Source organism: Eleutherodactylus coqui, chromosome 6 (genome assembly GCF_035609145.1).
Source record: "Eleutherodactylus coqui strain aEleCoq1 chromosome 6, aEleCoq1.hap1, whole genome shotgun sequence".
NCBI classification, from domain to species: Eukaryota; Metazoa; Chordata; class Amphibia; order Anura; family Eleutherodactylidae; genus Eleutherodactylus; species Eleutherodactylus coqui.
Genome location: NC_089842.1, coordinates 222,109,616 through 222,124,893, shown reverse-complemented (window position 1 = coordinate 222,124,893; position 15,278 = coordinate 222,109,616). Strand labels below are relative to the sequence as shown.

The following is a 15,278-nucleotide window of genomic DNA, read 5'->3' as shown; positions in this document are numbered from 1 at the left end:
TGCCCTCAGGCATGCTTGGACTGGAGACGTCTGCCCTCAGGCCTGCTTGGACTGGAGATTAGACGTCTGCTCTCAGGAAAGCTTGGACTGGCGAAGAGATGTCTGCTCTCGGGCCTGCTTGCACTGGAGAAGAGACGTCTGCTTTCGAGCCTGCTTGCACTGGAAAAGAGACGTCTGCTCTCGGGCCCGCTTGCACTGGAGACGAGACGTCTGCTCTCAAGCCCGCTTGCACTGGAGACAAGACGTCTGCTCTCGGGCCCGCTTGTACTGGAGATGAGACGTCTTCCTTCAGGCCTGCTTGAACTGGAGATGAGACGTCTTCCTTCAGGCCTGCTTGAACTGGAGACGAGATGTCTTGCCTCAGGCATGCTTGGAGTGGAGACGAGATGTCTTGCCTCAGGCCTGCTTGGAGTGGAGACGAGACGTCTGACCTCAGGCCTGCTTTGACTGGAGACGAGACGTCTGCTCTCAGGCCCGCTTGCACTGGAGACGAGACGTCTGCTCTCGAGCCCGCTTGCACTGGACACAAGACGTCTGCTCTCGGGCCCGCTTGTACTGGAGATGAGACGTCTTCCTTCAGGCCTGCTTGAACTGGAGACGAGACGTCTTCCTTCAGGCCTGCTTGAACTGGAGACGAGATGTCTTGCCTCAGGCATGCTTGGAGTGGAGACGAGATGTCTTGCCTCAGGCCTGCTTGGAGTGGAGACGAGACGTCTGACCTCAGGCCTGCTTTGACTGGAGACGAGACGTCTGATCTCAGGCCCGCTTGCACAGGAGACGAGACGTCTGCTCTCGAGCCCGCTTGCACTGGACACAAGACGTCTGCTCTCGGGCCCGCTTGTACTGGAGATGAGACGTCTTCCTTCAGGCCTGCTTGAACTGTAGACGAGACGTCTTCCTTCAGGCCTGCTTGAACTGTAGACGGGACGTCTTCCTTCAGGCCTGCTTGAACTGGAGACGAGATGTCTTGCCTCAGGCCTGCTTGGACTGGAGACAAGATGTCTTGCCTCAGGCCTGCTTGGAGTGGAGACGAGACGTCTGACCTCAGGCCCGCTTGGACTGGAGACGAGACGTCTGCTCTCGGGCCCGCTTGCACTGGTGACGAGACGTCTGCTCTCGGGCCCGCTTGTACTGGAGATGAGACGTCTTCCTTCAGGCCTGCTTGAACTGGAGACGAGACGTCTTCCTTCAGTCCTGCTTGAACTGGAGACGAGACGTCTTCCTTCAGTCCTGCTTGAACTGGAGACGAGATGTCTTGCCTCAGGCATGCTTGGAGTGGAGACGAGATGTCTTGCCTCAGGCCTGCTTGGAGTGGAGACGTCTGCCCTCAGGCCTGCTTGGACTGGAGATTAGACGTCTGCTCTTAGGAAAGCTTGGACTGGCGAAGAGATGTCTGCTCTCGGGCCTGCTTGCACTGGAGAAGAGACGTCTGCTTTCGAGCCTGCTTGCACTGGAAAAGAGACGTCTGCTCTCAGGCCCGCTTGCACTGGAGACGAGACGTCTGCTCTCGAGCCCGCTTGCACTGGAGACAAGACGTCTGCTCTCGAGCCCGCTTGCACTGGAGACAAGACGTCTGCTCTCGGGCCCGCTTGTACTGGAGATGAGACGTCTTCCTTCAGGCCTGCTTAAACTGGAGACGAGACGTCTTCCTTCAGGCCTGCTTGAACTGGAGACGAGATGTCTTGCCTCAGGCATGCTTGGAGTGGAGACGAGATGTCTTGCCTCAGGCCTGCTTGGAGTGGAGACGAGACGTCTGACCTCAGGCCTGCTTTGACTGGAGACGAGACGTCTGATCTCAGGCCCGCTTGCACTGGAGACGAGACGTCTGCTCTCGAGCCCGCTTGCACTGGACACAAGACGTCTGCTCTCGGGCCCGCTTGTACTGGAGATGAGACGTCTTCCTTCAGGCCTGCTTGAACTGGAGACGAGACGTCTTCCTTCAGGCCTGCTTCTTGAACTGGAGACGAGATGTCTTGCCTCAGGCATGCTTGGAGTGGAGACGAGATGTCTTGCCTCAGGCCTGCTTGGAGTGGAGACGAGACGTCTGACCTCAGGCCTGCTTTGACTGGAGACGAGACGTCTGATCTCAGGCCCGCTTGCACTGGAGACGAGACGTCTGCTCTCGAGCCCGCTTGCACTGGACACAAGACGTCTGCTCTCGGGCCCGCTTGTACTGGAGATGAGACGTCTTCCTTCAGGCCTGCTTGAACTGTAGACGGGACGTCTTCCTTCAGGCCTGCTTGAACTGGAGACGAGATGTCTTGCCTCAGGCCTGCTTGGACTGGAGACAAGATGTCTTGCCTCAGGCCTGCTTGGAGTGGAGACGAGACGTCTGACCTCAGGCCCGCTTGGACTGGAGACGAGACGTCTGCTCTCGGGCCCGCTTGCACTGGTGACGAGACGTCTGCTCTCGGGCCCGCTTGTACTGGAGACGAGACGTCTTCCTTCAGTCCTGCTTGAACTGGAGACGAGACGTCTTCCTTCAGGCCTGCTTGAACTGGAGACAAGATGTCTTGCCTCAGGCCTGCTTGGAATGGAGACGAGACGTCTTGCCTCAGGCCTGCTTGGAATGGAGACGAGACGTCTGACCTCAGGCCAGCTTGGACTGGAGTCAGTGACCTCAGTTTGATCAAGCATTTCCATCCCCATTCAGTGAATTGATGCAGAGCAGGCCCACTTTTTACAATGTACAAGAAAAAAAAAGCAAATATACAGAAAGGCAAATAACTCTTTAGTTTGTCTCCACTGATGTTAGTTCATGCAGGGTTGGAACAAGTCTTATTATGGTAAAATTGTAACCTATGGCAGAACGTAGACATGTTTTATGGTTATTCATACCTGATAAAGTAGAGCACATATGAATTGTGTACAGTATTGTAACAGCCCTGTTCACCAGAGCTTACAATCTATGAGGAAAGAGAGGTGACATAAGAGGTAGCAGTGCTCATTCTGTATAGTACTCGGGTTATCTTATATACTATATAGGGTGGTATACATAAAGCTGCATGAGCCGCTCTCCAGCTGCTGTGTATGTACTGATATGAGGTTATTGGGTTTGGTGGACACAGTGCGTTAAAGGGGTTCACCAGCTGCTATTTCTATAGATATGAGGTGCATGAATGTGAATAAGGTGTGGGGAGGATACTGTGGGATGAAGGTCTTCGGTTCTGAGGCAGACTGTAGAAGCAGGGTAAACAACATGGGCGCTTTTTCCCTGTTTTACTATTGGCCGATTTCAGATAAGGCTACTTGAATTGATGATTGCTGAGACCACCATTGTGCCACTTCGTACATCCTGTAGGTGAATACCTGTTGTATGGAAATCTGTGCCGTTGTGCACCCTGCCACCTTCTGTGAGTGCCACAAGTGTTTCCTTGATTTCCCACTAACATTACCGCTCCTGAGTCTTGTAATGCAGAGCGGTAACAGCAGCCGAGATGGGCGCTACATTTCATTTCAGTCATACAAATAAGGGAGATGGAATAAAACCTCTACAGTGCCACCTATTGGAAGGCAGCATTCCTTCAAGCCAAAGTCAGACTTTTTATACAAGCCTTGTAACAATGATTGGGAATTAAAAGCAAAGCCAGACTCCATGTAAATACAGCTGTTTCAGGGTTTTTGCCCTTCATCAGTGTACAGTAGGAGTCTGGCTTTGTTAGTGAGATACCGGGGACAGGGGTCATACAGTGACTTCTATAGAATGTCTCCAACTCCTAAATCCATGTAAATCTTATAGCATGCATTGATCTCACCAGTTACAGTCAATGTTACCCTCTGTCTTCCCAGTAGCCTCCATTATCTGCACAAAACACACAGCTCCGTCATCCATAATTCATGAATCATGAATCACCAAACCGCAGTGAAGACTGACACAGAAAGAGGCAGAGTGTACGATCACATGATAAGAGTTGTTTTCCATTTAGTCTCTTACATTCAGCATTAGCACTTGACCCACAGCATATGTGACACTCAAAAATGACAGTAGGCTATTAGGAGGCTTTATAAAAGATGGGGTGTTCTATCTTTGTGGAAGTTAAATGATGGTGCACAGCAGAATAGAAGAGGATATGCCCATTGCTTCACCCTCACTGGTGGTCACCCTGTCACCATATTCCCCTGACCCAATCCTGGTAATCAGATGCAGATGCTGATGTTTCCAGTCTGTGGATTGTAGTCCTGTGTCTGGAGATCTTGTGAGTGTGTAGTTTGGGGCTCGTACAATGTGTTCTTCATATTTTCTTGTACTTGGTCTGATCCAAAACTTGCCTGATTCTTATCTCCAACAGGAAACTGTTACAACCATGGGCGCCTGGAACTAGAAGAACTGGTCAACAGCTAGGACAGCCAATGACTACAACCACAGATCCTTCCGCATGACTAATGTCTTTTCACAACCAACCAGAAGACCTTTGATTCATGTTCTAATTTTGATTAAACCCCAAGAGCAGATTCCACAATGCTGACCTCTAGAAAAGTCCTTCTGAACAATCTGAACTATGTCCATCTACAGCACGTGTCCCTCGGGATTCACCTATCAATGCACCCTGAGGTGACTGACACTCAAAGGAATCTAGACACAGGTGTGAAAGATGGATGTCACAAGTGGAAAGACTCAACAATGGTGGACCCCAACTCCAACGATCCATCAATGCCATGTCAGTGTTGTGACCAACATCCTGGGCAGAAGGGTTCTATCCAGTACAGCTCCTTTGAAGATCTGGACATGATCATACGTGATGAGTGCCTATCCCCCAATGACCTCCCATTGAGTCCGTTGTCTCTCTCTTCTCCTTCCACCGACAGTAGTAGTTCATCGGACTTCACTCTGGATGATTCTCCAGCCTCCATGTGTTATAAGGAATACGCTCAGGATGGCCTGGACACCCCCGACCAGCAGCCTGATATCATTCCTCTCGATACCGTATCAGAGGGTCAGTTCTCCCTCGAGGCTCTAAGCCTTTCACCACAAGAAGCTAATACAACGCTCAACTCCAACTTGTCAGAGACCAACAACAATATGGAGGCAGAGGACACGCCATTCATAGACTGGGGCTCCGATTCCATGCTGGACAGTAATACCAATACCCTTATAGAAAAATTGGGATTCTCTTCCATGGACAGCAACACCATTCCAGAGCCTGAAAGCCAGACAAACAGCATAGGTGCAGATCATTGGTCGGATGAGCAGAATCTTCTCCCAGGATTACCCCTCCCAGAAAATACATCTATGCCGACCACAAAGAAGACGATCACTTCCTTCCATGAGTTGGCCCTAAGGAGGAGGAGTGGGGGGCAGCTGCCAAAAAGAGATCGCAGTGACTGGCTTATCGTCTTCTCACCAGATACTGAGCAGCCACCTGTAAATGAGCTAACAACTTCTGCTTTTTATCATGGAGTTCAGGAAGCACATACCCACTTGTTAGCGGTCGGGAAGGATGTCACCACGTTCCAGGAACTGAGATATCGCAATGCATTGAACAAGCAGAGTGTCCTGCAGCTGAAGGCGCAAGATGAGAGACCAAGCACAACCTCAACAGAGGCCACCACTGAGCCTTCCCCTACGGGAGAGGTCATGCATGCAGCCTGGGAACCCAATTACTCTCAGCAGCTTCTCCCAGCAAAGACAGAACAGGTAGATGGCATCATGGGAGATCGCAACATCCAGAAACAAGAGTCACAGAGCCTTAAGAGCCCCGCTAGTCAAAGTGGTCCTCAAACAGCTCATGCAAATATACAAGGAAAGGATCACACACAGTGCGGCCCAGTGGACACTCTATCAGCTATCGAAAATGAAAGTGCTGGATGTAAGGAGAATCTGGATAAGTCTGCACCAACCATAACCTGGATACGAGGAATGGCGGATGGAGGTGATCGAAGAGGCCAGGAAGGTAAGTGGCTGCGTACTTCTCCAGACTTCAGCTGCCAGTTACAGAAAAAAATACATATTAGTGTCCTACTGTATCAGTCAGGGTCCATGTCTGTTCTGAAGGTGTCAAGTGGGAGGTCCCTTCTGTCTCTGTCCACCATATATATGGGTGCTGCAGACATTTAAGTGTTATTATCTATACATACATGGAAGATTACAGATTTTTGCCAATGCAGTACTTCAGTTCCCTGAAAATACACTATGCTAACAGAAGTATTAGGACGCACATAGAAGGTCATGAAATTGTGTTGGCCGCCTTTGGCCTCAATGACTGCAGTGACCTGTGAAATACCCTGAGCGAGGGCAGATATTGTGTGTGATGTCTTTACAGCTGGTACAACGCTTCGTTGTCAACGTTCTGTTAGTTTACGAGGTCTCCCTGAACGTGGCTACCCCGCACACACTAGATCGCTACCATCTCCCAAAAACATGGCCAACAGTGGACTCTGGAAGGTCCAGAAGCTGCGATGTCCCGTACTGATTGCTTGGTGACATCCCACCACCAGACCCCGTTGTCAGCTCTACACCTGGGGACATTCCACTGCCAGACCCCGTTGTCAGCTATACACCTGGGGACATTCCACTGCCAGACCCCGTTGTCAGCTATACACCTGGTGAGATTCCACTGCCAGACCCCATTGTCAGCTATACAACAGGTGACATCCCACCGCCAAACCCCGTTGTCAGCTCTACACCTGGTGACATTCCACCACCAGACCCCATTGTAAGCTCTACACCTGGTGACATCCCACCACCAGACCCCATTGTAAGCTCTACACCTGGTGACATCCCACCGCCAGACCCCGTTGTCAGCTCTACACCTGGTGACATCCCACCGCCAGACCCCGTTGTAAGCTCTACACCTGGTGACATTCCACCACCAGACCCCATTGTCAGCTCTACACCTGGTGACATCCCCCCGCCAGACCCCATTGTCAGCTCTACACCTGGTGGCATCCCATCACCAGACCCCATTGTCAGATCTACACCTGGTGACATCCCGCCAGACCCCGTTGTCAGCACTACACCTGGGGGCATTTGATGGTTTCTGGAATCTTCTGCGTGATCCTCTCCTTTATACCTAACACTCACAGCACCAGCCTGCTGGGGGGCCAATACTTCTGTCAACATAGTGTATATACTGTGAATGTCAGCAAAGTATAAGGTTAACCATTTAAATAATGTTTATACAAATATTGTAGCGGCGAATAATTATGGACTTAGCACCCTGGGAATATCCCGTCACCCCTCAGCCCACTAGGGGGCATATAAGTGCTAAGTACCCCAAAAAAAGGTGATAATGTCTTCCATATACCCCGGACCACATCATGATGGTTTGACAGAAGGAGGTGCAACATGTTCAGTATTATATGGAGAGACCACCTCAATTCGGCACTTTACTTCAGGTTTCCTGTAGTGCATTGTGGGAGCTGGGATGACTGTCATTGCAGCAGGTATGAGCTAAACTGTTTCTGAGGGCATCCAGCAGAATATCACAAGCAGCTCTGGCTATTGGGGTGCATTGACATGGGCGATAAAATTGGGTGAGTTTTGTCCATTGTGAGACGCATCAAATTAGAAGCCATTCTTTTCAACGGGGCGATACTATGAGATGGAAGAATTGCAGCATGTTCTATTTTCATGGGAGTCTCGCACAAGAATAGAACATGAAGGGGCGTGGTCTCGCACGGACACATTAGGGTGCATTCACACAGGCAGGTTTCACTCACGAGTTCTGTCTGATAGTGATATGGATGGTACTGGCGCGAGTTAATAACACGTTGAGTTCAGCATGCGTCCTGTTTTTGGGTCCAACGTAAGGATTCGCCCACTAATTCCTACGTGATTCCTGTGATTTGCACGTATGTTCGATTTATACCATTGAAATCTATTCGCAGCACTTGTGATCAAGTCTGATATCAGTCTGAGTTTCTCGGACATTACGCTCGCCCGTGTGAATGCCCCGAGGCATTGCTGAATGTGCACCCCGGTGATGAGAGTGCCCGCAGGTCAGGTGCGGCTCCATCACGTAGGCCCAGCAGGGTCCATGATGGAGGCTCCAGTGGACCTACTGTAATGCTGGAGTAGTGCTTCTGAGTGTAACCAGGAGGATGTGCTGTCGGTAGCCGATATCATGTTATCTGCCCCATCCTCACTGTGTTGAGACTAACTGCACTCCCATCTCTTCCCCGCTTGCGCTTTCCACCCCCTGGTTTCCCACGTTCTCTGCTCTACCTTGCCCCCTGCTGGCACCCACGTGCTTTTGTCATGACTGGGTTCATCCTGTGTATTCCATGTCTTGTGCTATGACATCATCACATATCCTTCCTGGCGCTGCAGCAACCTTTCCCCCTCCCAATGTTCTACTGCCAGTCTCTGCCCTGCAGCTCCTGCCCCCAGACTCCTCTAGCCTTTATTGTACCCGCCCCTTTGGGCACGCTCAGCTGCTCCGCTCCCCTGGTTTTCCACCCCGTATGTCTCCTGTGGGGGCCTCCTCCCCTCCTCATCGGAAATTGCTCCCCCTGCTGAACATTCCAGATGTATCTATTCTGCTGTCACCTATGTTTCCAAGGAAAAGGGCCTTCTCCAACCTACAGAGAGGTGATGACGCCCCGCGGGACCGCCAGGACTCAGGTTACTGATGCTTCTCATAACATTCCTTCTGGGGGAGGGGCAGCCAACAAGCTCAGCTATAGGAGAAGCTGCGGAGGAGCCGCCATCAGACCAGTCACTAGAGAGGAAGAGGGAGGTCCTGGCACCCCTCCCTCCCCCTTTATCTCACCTCCTGCTCCCCTCCCTCCCCCATTATCTCACCTCCTGCTCCCCTCCTCCTGTGTATCTCACCTCTTGCTCCCCTCCCCCCTGTGTATCTCACCTCTTGCTCCCCTCCCCCCTGTGTATCTCACCTCTTGCTCCCCTCCCCCCTGTGTATCTCACCTCTTGCTCCCCTCCCCCCTGTGTATCTCACCTCTTGCTCCCCTCCCCCCTGTGTATCTCACCTCTTGCTCCCCTCCCCCCTGTGTATCTCACCTCTTGCTCCCCTCCCCCCTGTGTATCTCACCTCTTGCTCCCCTCCCCCCTGTGTATCTCACCTCTTGCTTCCCTCCCCCCTGTGTATCTCACCTCTTGCTTCCCTCCCCCCTGTGTATCTCACCTCTTGCTCCCCTCCCCCGTGTATCTCACCTCTTGCTCCCCTCCCCCGTGTATCTCACCTCTTGCTCCCCTCCCCCCTGTGTATCTCACCTCTTGCTCCCCTCCCCCGTGTATCTTACCTCTTGCTCCCCTCCCCCCTGTGTATCTTACCTCTTGCTCCCCTCCCCCCTGTGTCTCACCTCTTGGTGCTCTCTCCCTGTCTCTCGCTCATCCCACCCTGTGTATCTCACCTCTTGCTCCCCTCCCCCCTGTGTATCTCACCTCTTGCTCCCCTCCCCCCTGTGTATCTCACCTCTTGCTCCCCTCCCCCCTGTGTATCTCACCTCTTGCTCCCCTCCCCCCTGTGTATCTCACCTCTTGCTTCCCTCCCCCCTGTGTATCTCACCTCTTGCTTCCCTCCCCCCTGTGTATCTCACCTCTTGCTTCCCTCCCCCCTGTGTATCTCACCTCTTGCTTCCCTCCCCCCTGTGTATCTCACCTCTTGCATCTCACCTCTTGCTCCCCTCCCCCGTGTATCTCACCTCTTGCTCCCCTCCCCCCTGTGTATCTCACCTCTTGCTCCCCTCCCCCCTGTGTATCTCACCTCTTGCTTCCCTCCCCCCTGTGTATCTCACCTCTTGCTTCCCTCCCCCCTGTGTATCTCACCTCTTGCTTCCCTCCCCCCTGTGTATCTCACCTCTTGCTCCCCTCCCCCCTGTGTATCTCACCTCTTGCTCCCCTCCCCCCTGTGTATCTCACCTCTTGCTCCCCTCCCCCCTGTGTATCTCACCTCTTGCTTCCCTCCCCCCTGTGTATCTCACCTCTTGCTTCCCTCCCCCCTGTGTATCTCACCTCTTGCTTCCCTCCCCCCTGTGTATCTCACCTCTTGCTCCCCTCCCCCGTGTATCTCACCTCTTGCTCCCCTCCCCCCTGTGTATCTCACCTCTTGCTCCCCTCCCCCCTGTGTATCTCACCTCTTGCTTCCCTCCCCCCTGTGTATCTCACCTCTTGCTTCCCTCCCCCCTGTGTATCTCACCTCTTGCTTCCCTCCCCCCTGTGTATCTCACCTCTTGCTCCCCTCCCCCCTGTGTATCTCACCTCTTGCTCCCCTCCCCCCTGTGTATCTCACCTCTTATCTCACCTCTTGCTCCCCTCCCCCGTGTATCTTACCTCTTGCTCCCCTCCCCCCTGTGTATCTTACCTCTTGCTCCCCTCCCCCCTGTGTCTCACCTCTTGGTGCTCTCTCCCTGTCTCTCGCTCATCCCACCCTGTGTATCTCACCTCTTGCTCCCCTCCCCCCTGTGTATCTCACCTCTTGCTCCCCTCCCCCCTGTGTATCTCACCTCTTGCTCCCCTCCCCCCTGTGTATCTCACCTCTTGCTTCCCTCCCCCCTGTGTATCTCACCTCTTGCTTCCCTCCCCCCTGTGTATCTCACCTCTTGCTTCCCTCCCCCCTGTGTATCTCACCTCTTGCTTCCCTCCCCCCTGTGTATCTCACCTCTTGCATCTCACCTCTTGCTCCCCTCCCCCGTGTATCTCACCTCTTGCTCCCCTCCCCCCTGTGTATCTCACCTCTTGCTCCCCTCCCCCCTGTGTATCTTACCTCTTGCTCCCCTCCCCCCTGTGTATCTTACCTCTTGCTCCCCTCCCCCCTGTGTCTCACCTCTTGCTGCTCTCTCCCTGTCTCTCGCTCATCCCCCCCTGTGTATCTGAATTCTTGCTCCCCCCCACCCTGTGTATCTCACCTCTTGCTTCCCTCCCCCCTGTGTATCTCACCTCTTGCTTCCCTCCCCCCTGTGTATCTCACCTCTTGCTCCCCTCCCCCGTGTATCTCACCTCTTGCTCCCCTCCCCCGTGTATCTCACCTCTTGCTCCCCTCCCCCCTGTGTATCTCACCTCTTGCTCCCCTCCCCCCTGTGTATCTCACCTCTTGCTCCCCTCCCCCCTGTGTATCTTACCTCTTGCTCCCCTCCCCCCTGTGTATCTTACCTCTTGCTCCCCTCCCCCCTGTGTATCTCACCTCTTGCTCCCCTCCCCCCTGTGTATCTTACCTCTTGCTCCCCTCCCCCCTGTGTATCTTACCTCTTGCTCCCCTCCCCCCTGTGTCTCACCTCTTGCTGCTCTCTCCCTGTCTCTCGCTCATCCCACCCTGTGTATCTCACCTCTTGCTCCCCTCCCCCCTGTGTATCTCACCTCTTGCTCCCCTCCCCCCTGTGTATCTCACCTCTTGCTCCCCTCCCCCCTGTGTATCTCACCTCTTGCTCCCCTCCCCCCTGTGTATCTCACCTCTTGCTCCCCTCCCCCCTGTGTATCTCACCTCTTGCTCCCCTCCCCCCTGTGTATCTCACCTCTTGCTTCCCTCCCCCCTGTGTATCTCACCTCTTGCTTCCCTCCCCTCCCCCGTGTATCTCACCTCTTGCTCCCCTCCCCCGTGTATCTCACCTCTTGCTCCCCTCCCCCCTGTGTATCTCACCTCTTGCTCCCCTCCCCCCTGTGTATCTCACCTCTTGCTCCCCTCCCCCCTGTGTATCTTACCTCTTGCTCCCCTCCCCCCTGTGTATCTTACCTCTTGCTCCCCTCCCCCCTGTGTATCTCACCTCTTGCTGCTCTCTCCCTGTCTCTCGCTCATCCCCCCCTGTGTATCTGAATTCTTGCTCCCCCCCACCCTGTGTATCTCACCTCTTGCTCCCCTCCCCCCTGTGTATCTCACCTCTTGCTGCTCTCTCCGTCTCTCACCTCTCGCTCCCCCCCCCCCCGTGTATCTGAATTCTTGCTCCCCCCACCCTGTGTATCTTACCTCTTGCTCCCCCCCCTGTGTATCTCACCTCTTGCTCATCCCCCCCCCTGTGTATCTGAATTCTTGCTCCCCTCCCCCCAAATATCTGAACTCTTGCTCCCCTCCCCCCCGAATATCTGAACTCTTGCTCCCCTCCCCGTGTATCTCACCTCTTGCTCCCCTCCCCCTGTGTATCCCACCAATTGTATCTCGCTTTACCTGCATATCTCTCCCCATATATTCCCTCACGCACCCCCCTCACTGTACTTCTCTCTTTCTCTGTAATTCCCCGCCCCCTCTCTGCACTCCCTGTAGCTCCCCTTTTCGTCCTTCCCTTCCCTAAATTGGCGAGCGTTCTGAGCAGCGAGCACTATCAGGTGACCACTGATGGCAATAGGAAGTGGCTGTGATTGGTTGCTGTGTCACATGACAAGTGTCTGCCAATCAGAACGCGGCAACGGTATTATCACATCTGCCACGGCTGTACAGGGTGAGTGACAGTGCGGTACCCCGCCCCTAGCACGTGACTGGAGCCCCCGCATACAGAAGGCCGCCCCCCGCAGCCGCTCAGCCTCGGACTGCACTTCCGGGTCTCACGTCATAGGCAGAAGCTTTATAAGTGCAGCGCCCGCGTGAGGCAGGCAGTGTAAAGATGAGAGAGGGGCTGCAGCCTGAGAAAGGCTTAATACTGATCACCAAGCGGCAGCCGTAATCATATGGGGGCAGTCATGTCTCTGATATCACACAGGAGGCAGCCAGAACATTACCTCCTCATACTGTGCCCCCTCTGTGCCCCCTGGAGACCTCTATACATGAGGCGACATGGACCTCCCTAAAGACCCCGAGTCTATCCCATGTCTGGCCGGTTAATGAGCAGTCCCTGCAGTGCGGAGCATTATCCTGCTGAGGGCGCTGCCATTAGGGAGTTGTTGTCTGTACAATGTAAGCTAGGGGGTCCATGCACATCGTCTCACTGTGTAGTGACACCCAGCAGACCGGCCACTTTCTTCCAATTCCGTTTTAATGCCGGTGTTGGAGTGGGGTCATATGGGTGCTCTGCCCAGTCCGTCGCCCCCGTACACAGCGAGCTGCGATGTCCTATGTGATCCCACACCACCAGCCGGGCCGTCCGCAGTAATGTGTCCTACAGTCGCTCTTCTGTGGGATCAGACCAGACGGACGGCCTTCACCCCCCACATCCATGAGTCCATCATCCATCTGCCCCTGTCCCCCCTTGGATCACTCTTAGTAGATACTAACAGTTACATAGTGGAGACACCTCACAAGACGACGGCTCAGGAGACCCTCAGACCGGTCGTCTACATATCATAATCCGGCCCTTGTCACAGGCGCTCCAATCTGCACACCTCGCTGTATTTTTCAGCAACTATATATATATATACGTACATAATATTCCCCTTCCCCGGCAGGATCTCCAGGAGCTGCCTGATATACGCCAGAAATATTATATATATATATATATATATATATATATATATATTATATACCCTGTTTCCCTGAAAATAAGACATCCCCTGATAATAAGACATAGCATGATTTTCCAGAATTTTTGAGGATGCAAAATGATTTTTCAGGCTTTTTGAGGATGCTTGAAATATAAGCCCTACTCCAAAATTAAGCCCTGCTAACAGTTAATTTAAAAAGTCAATTTAAATAGTGTCCAGGCAGCTATACATGTAAAAAAGTTAAATCTTTTTGAACAAAAATTAATATAAGACACTGTCCTATTTTCGGGTAAACACGGTGTATGTATATATATATATATATATATATATATATATACATACACACACACACACAATACCCCCTTCCCAGCAGCCATTGTTCTCACATGATCATCATCGTTATTTTCACGGTGGTTTTAATGTCCTGGCTGATCGGTGTCCATAGGATTCTTATTAGTGTCTGCCCTTACACAGGGGCCGCTGTGGCTTCCCCTCAGTCCTCCGGAGGTCAGTGGCCGTTTGTACAGAGCAGCTCTCTGACATCGCCCTACAGTGGAGCACACGTCTGCTGGTTGCTCTCAGCGGATGACATCATGTCAGGCTGCTCTATGTCATCGATGGCGGCTTCTCTGCGGGGTCTTCTGGGTTTTGTATTGTTTGGAGCTTTGTTTTCCACCTTCTCTCCACCATCACAAAGGGTCACCAGCGCCGCCCCTGCATGTATGATGGGACCCCAGCAGACCTGGTGCCGGCCGCCCCCACATGTGATCTAACATGACTTCTGTTTCCTGTAGCTACTGAATGTGAAGTGTTAATGGCGGACGAGGCTGAAGACTTGGCACAGCGGCAGAAGAAAAGTGAGTAGCTGACATCAAGCAGATTTACAGTAGAGACCCTGAAAATACAAGGGCGGAGACCACAGAGCTTACAATCTAAGGGCTCGTTCTCGCCGGTGTGTGCAGTTTTCTCTACTTGTCCTTTTTTTTTGCGTGTGTGAATACACAGTGATCACATGCACAAAAAAAAACTTACAACGGGGCCCCGCCCACATGGAATATGCAGTATTTATGGACCGAAATCTGCATATGTGTGTGAATGAATCCTTAGATGGGGACACAACACTAGCGGGCAGCACTGGAGTTGTGGGGACAGGAGGTGTAACCTCTGTAGCCTGCTGGGGTCCAGGTGCAGCACAAGAGAACCCTCGGGCCACTTTGTGTGGACATCCAGTGAGGAAAACACAACATACCAGGCGTGTCAATGGGGTTTACAAATCCATACCGATGTGATGTGTTCTCGTTTCATCCAAGCAAAGGGTTAAGTCCACATAGAGCAGATTCTGCCACGGATCTCAGGCCATCCACAGTGCCTGGGAGCATGGCCCAAGGGATGGCAGTGATGGGTTTGAGCGAGGCAGGAAGGTGCAGCACAAGAGAAGACTTGTAGATGGGGGGAGAGGTTTCGGACTGCCACCTCATCCCTCTTTGTCCCCGCAGGTCTCCTCATTGCTGTCGGCTCTTCTGTGGAGAAGATCATCTCTCATTTCAACGCAGGCAGGAACCAAGTGCAGAAGGTGAGGGCTGCCACCATTGGGGTGCGCCGCACTGCCTCATGACTCCAGTATTCTACTGCCAGGTCTCCCTCCGGAGTAAATGGCACTACTTTCACACGGCGTTTGTGGTGTATATTTCTGGTATAAGTCATGTATCCATAGTAACCTGTTAACCAAAACATCGTCCTGCTGGCCTCCGGCCGGCCGGTATACTTTGGTTTATCAATAGCCCTGCAGATGGCGCTATTCCATACAGGGCCATCAGACGAAAAACCGCATACCTTGTGGTATTTTTTTTAAATGGGATCGTACGGGTGATGGATGACTCTGTAGGCTTATATCGAGGCATCCGCCAAAGCTTCTGATCTTTTCTATGGATGACAAAGACCACCTTTTTGTTTTCAGTCTATACATCTCATTTTT

General features: G+C 52.7%; 1 protein-coding gene across 2 annotated transcripts in view; it reads left to right on the top strand.

Annotated features, from left to right (window-relative positions):
- RUSC1 (RUN and SH3 domain containing 1) overlaps window positions 1-15,278 on the top strand; it is a 38,740-nt gene that overhangs the window by 16,568 nt on the left and 6,894 nt on the right. For both annotated transcript variants that reach the window (XM_066608906.1, XM_066608907.1), the window contains exons 2-4: window positions 4,290-5,891; window positions 14,098-14,160; window positions 14,800-14,876. In XM_066608906.1, the coding sequence (XP_066465003.1) occupies window positions 4,460-5,891; window positions 14,098-14,160; window positions 14,800-14,876 (1,572 nt within the window). In that variant the 5' untranslated portion in view covers window positions 4,290-4,459. The remainder of the gene's footprint in view (window positions 1-4,289; window positions 5,892-14,097; window positions 14,161-14,799; window positions 14,877-15,278) is intronic.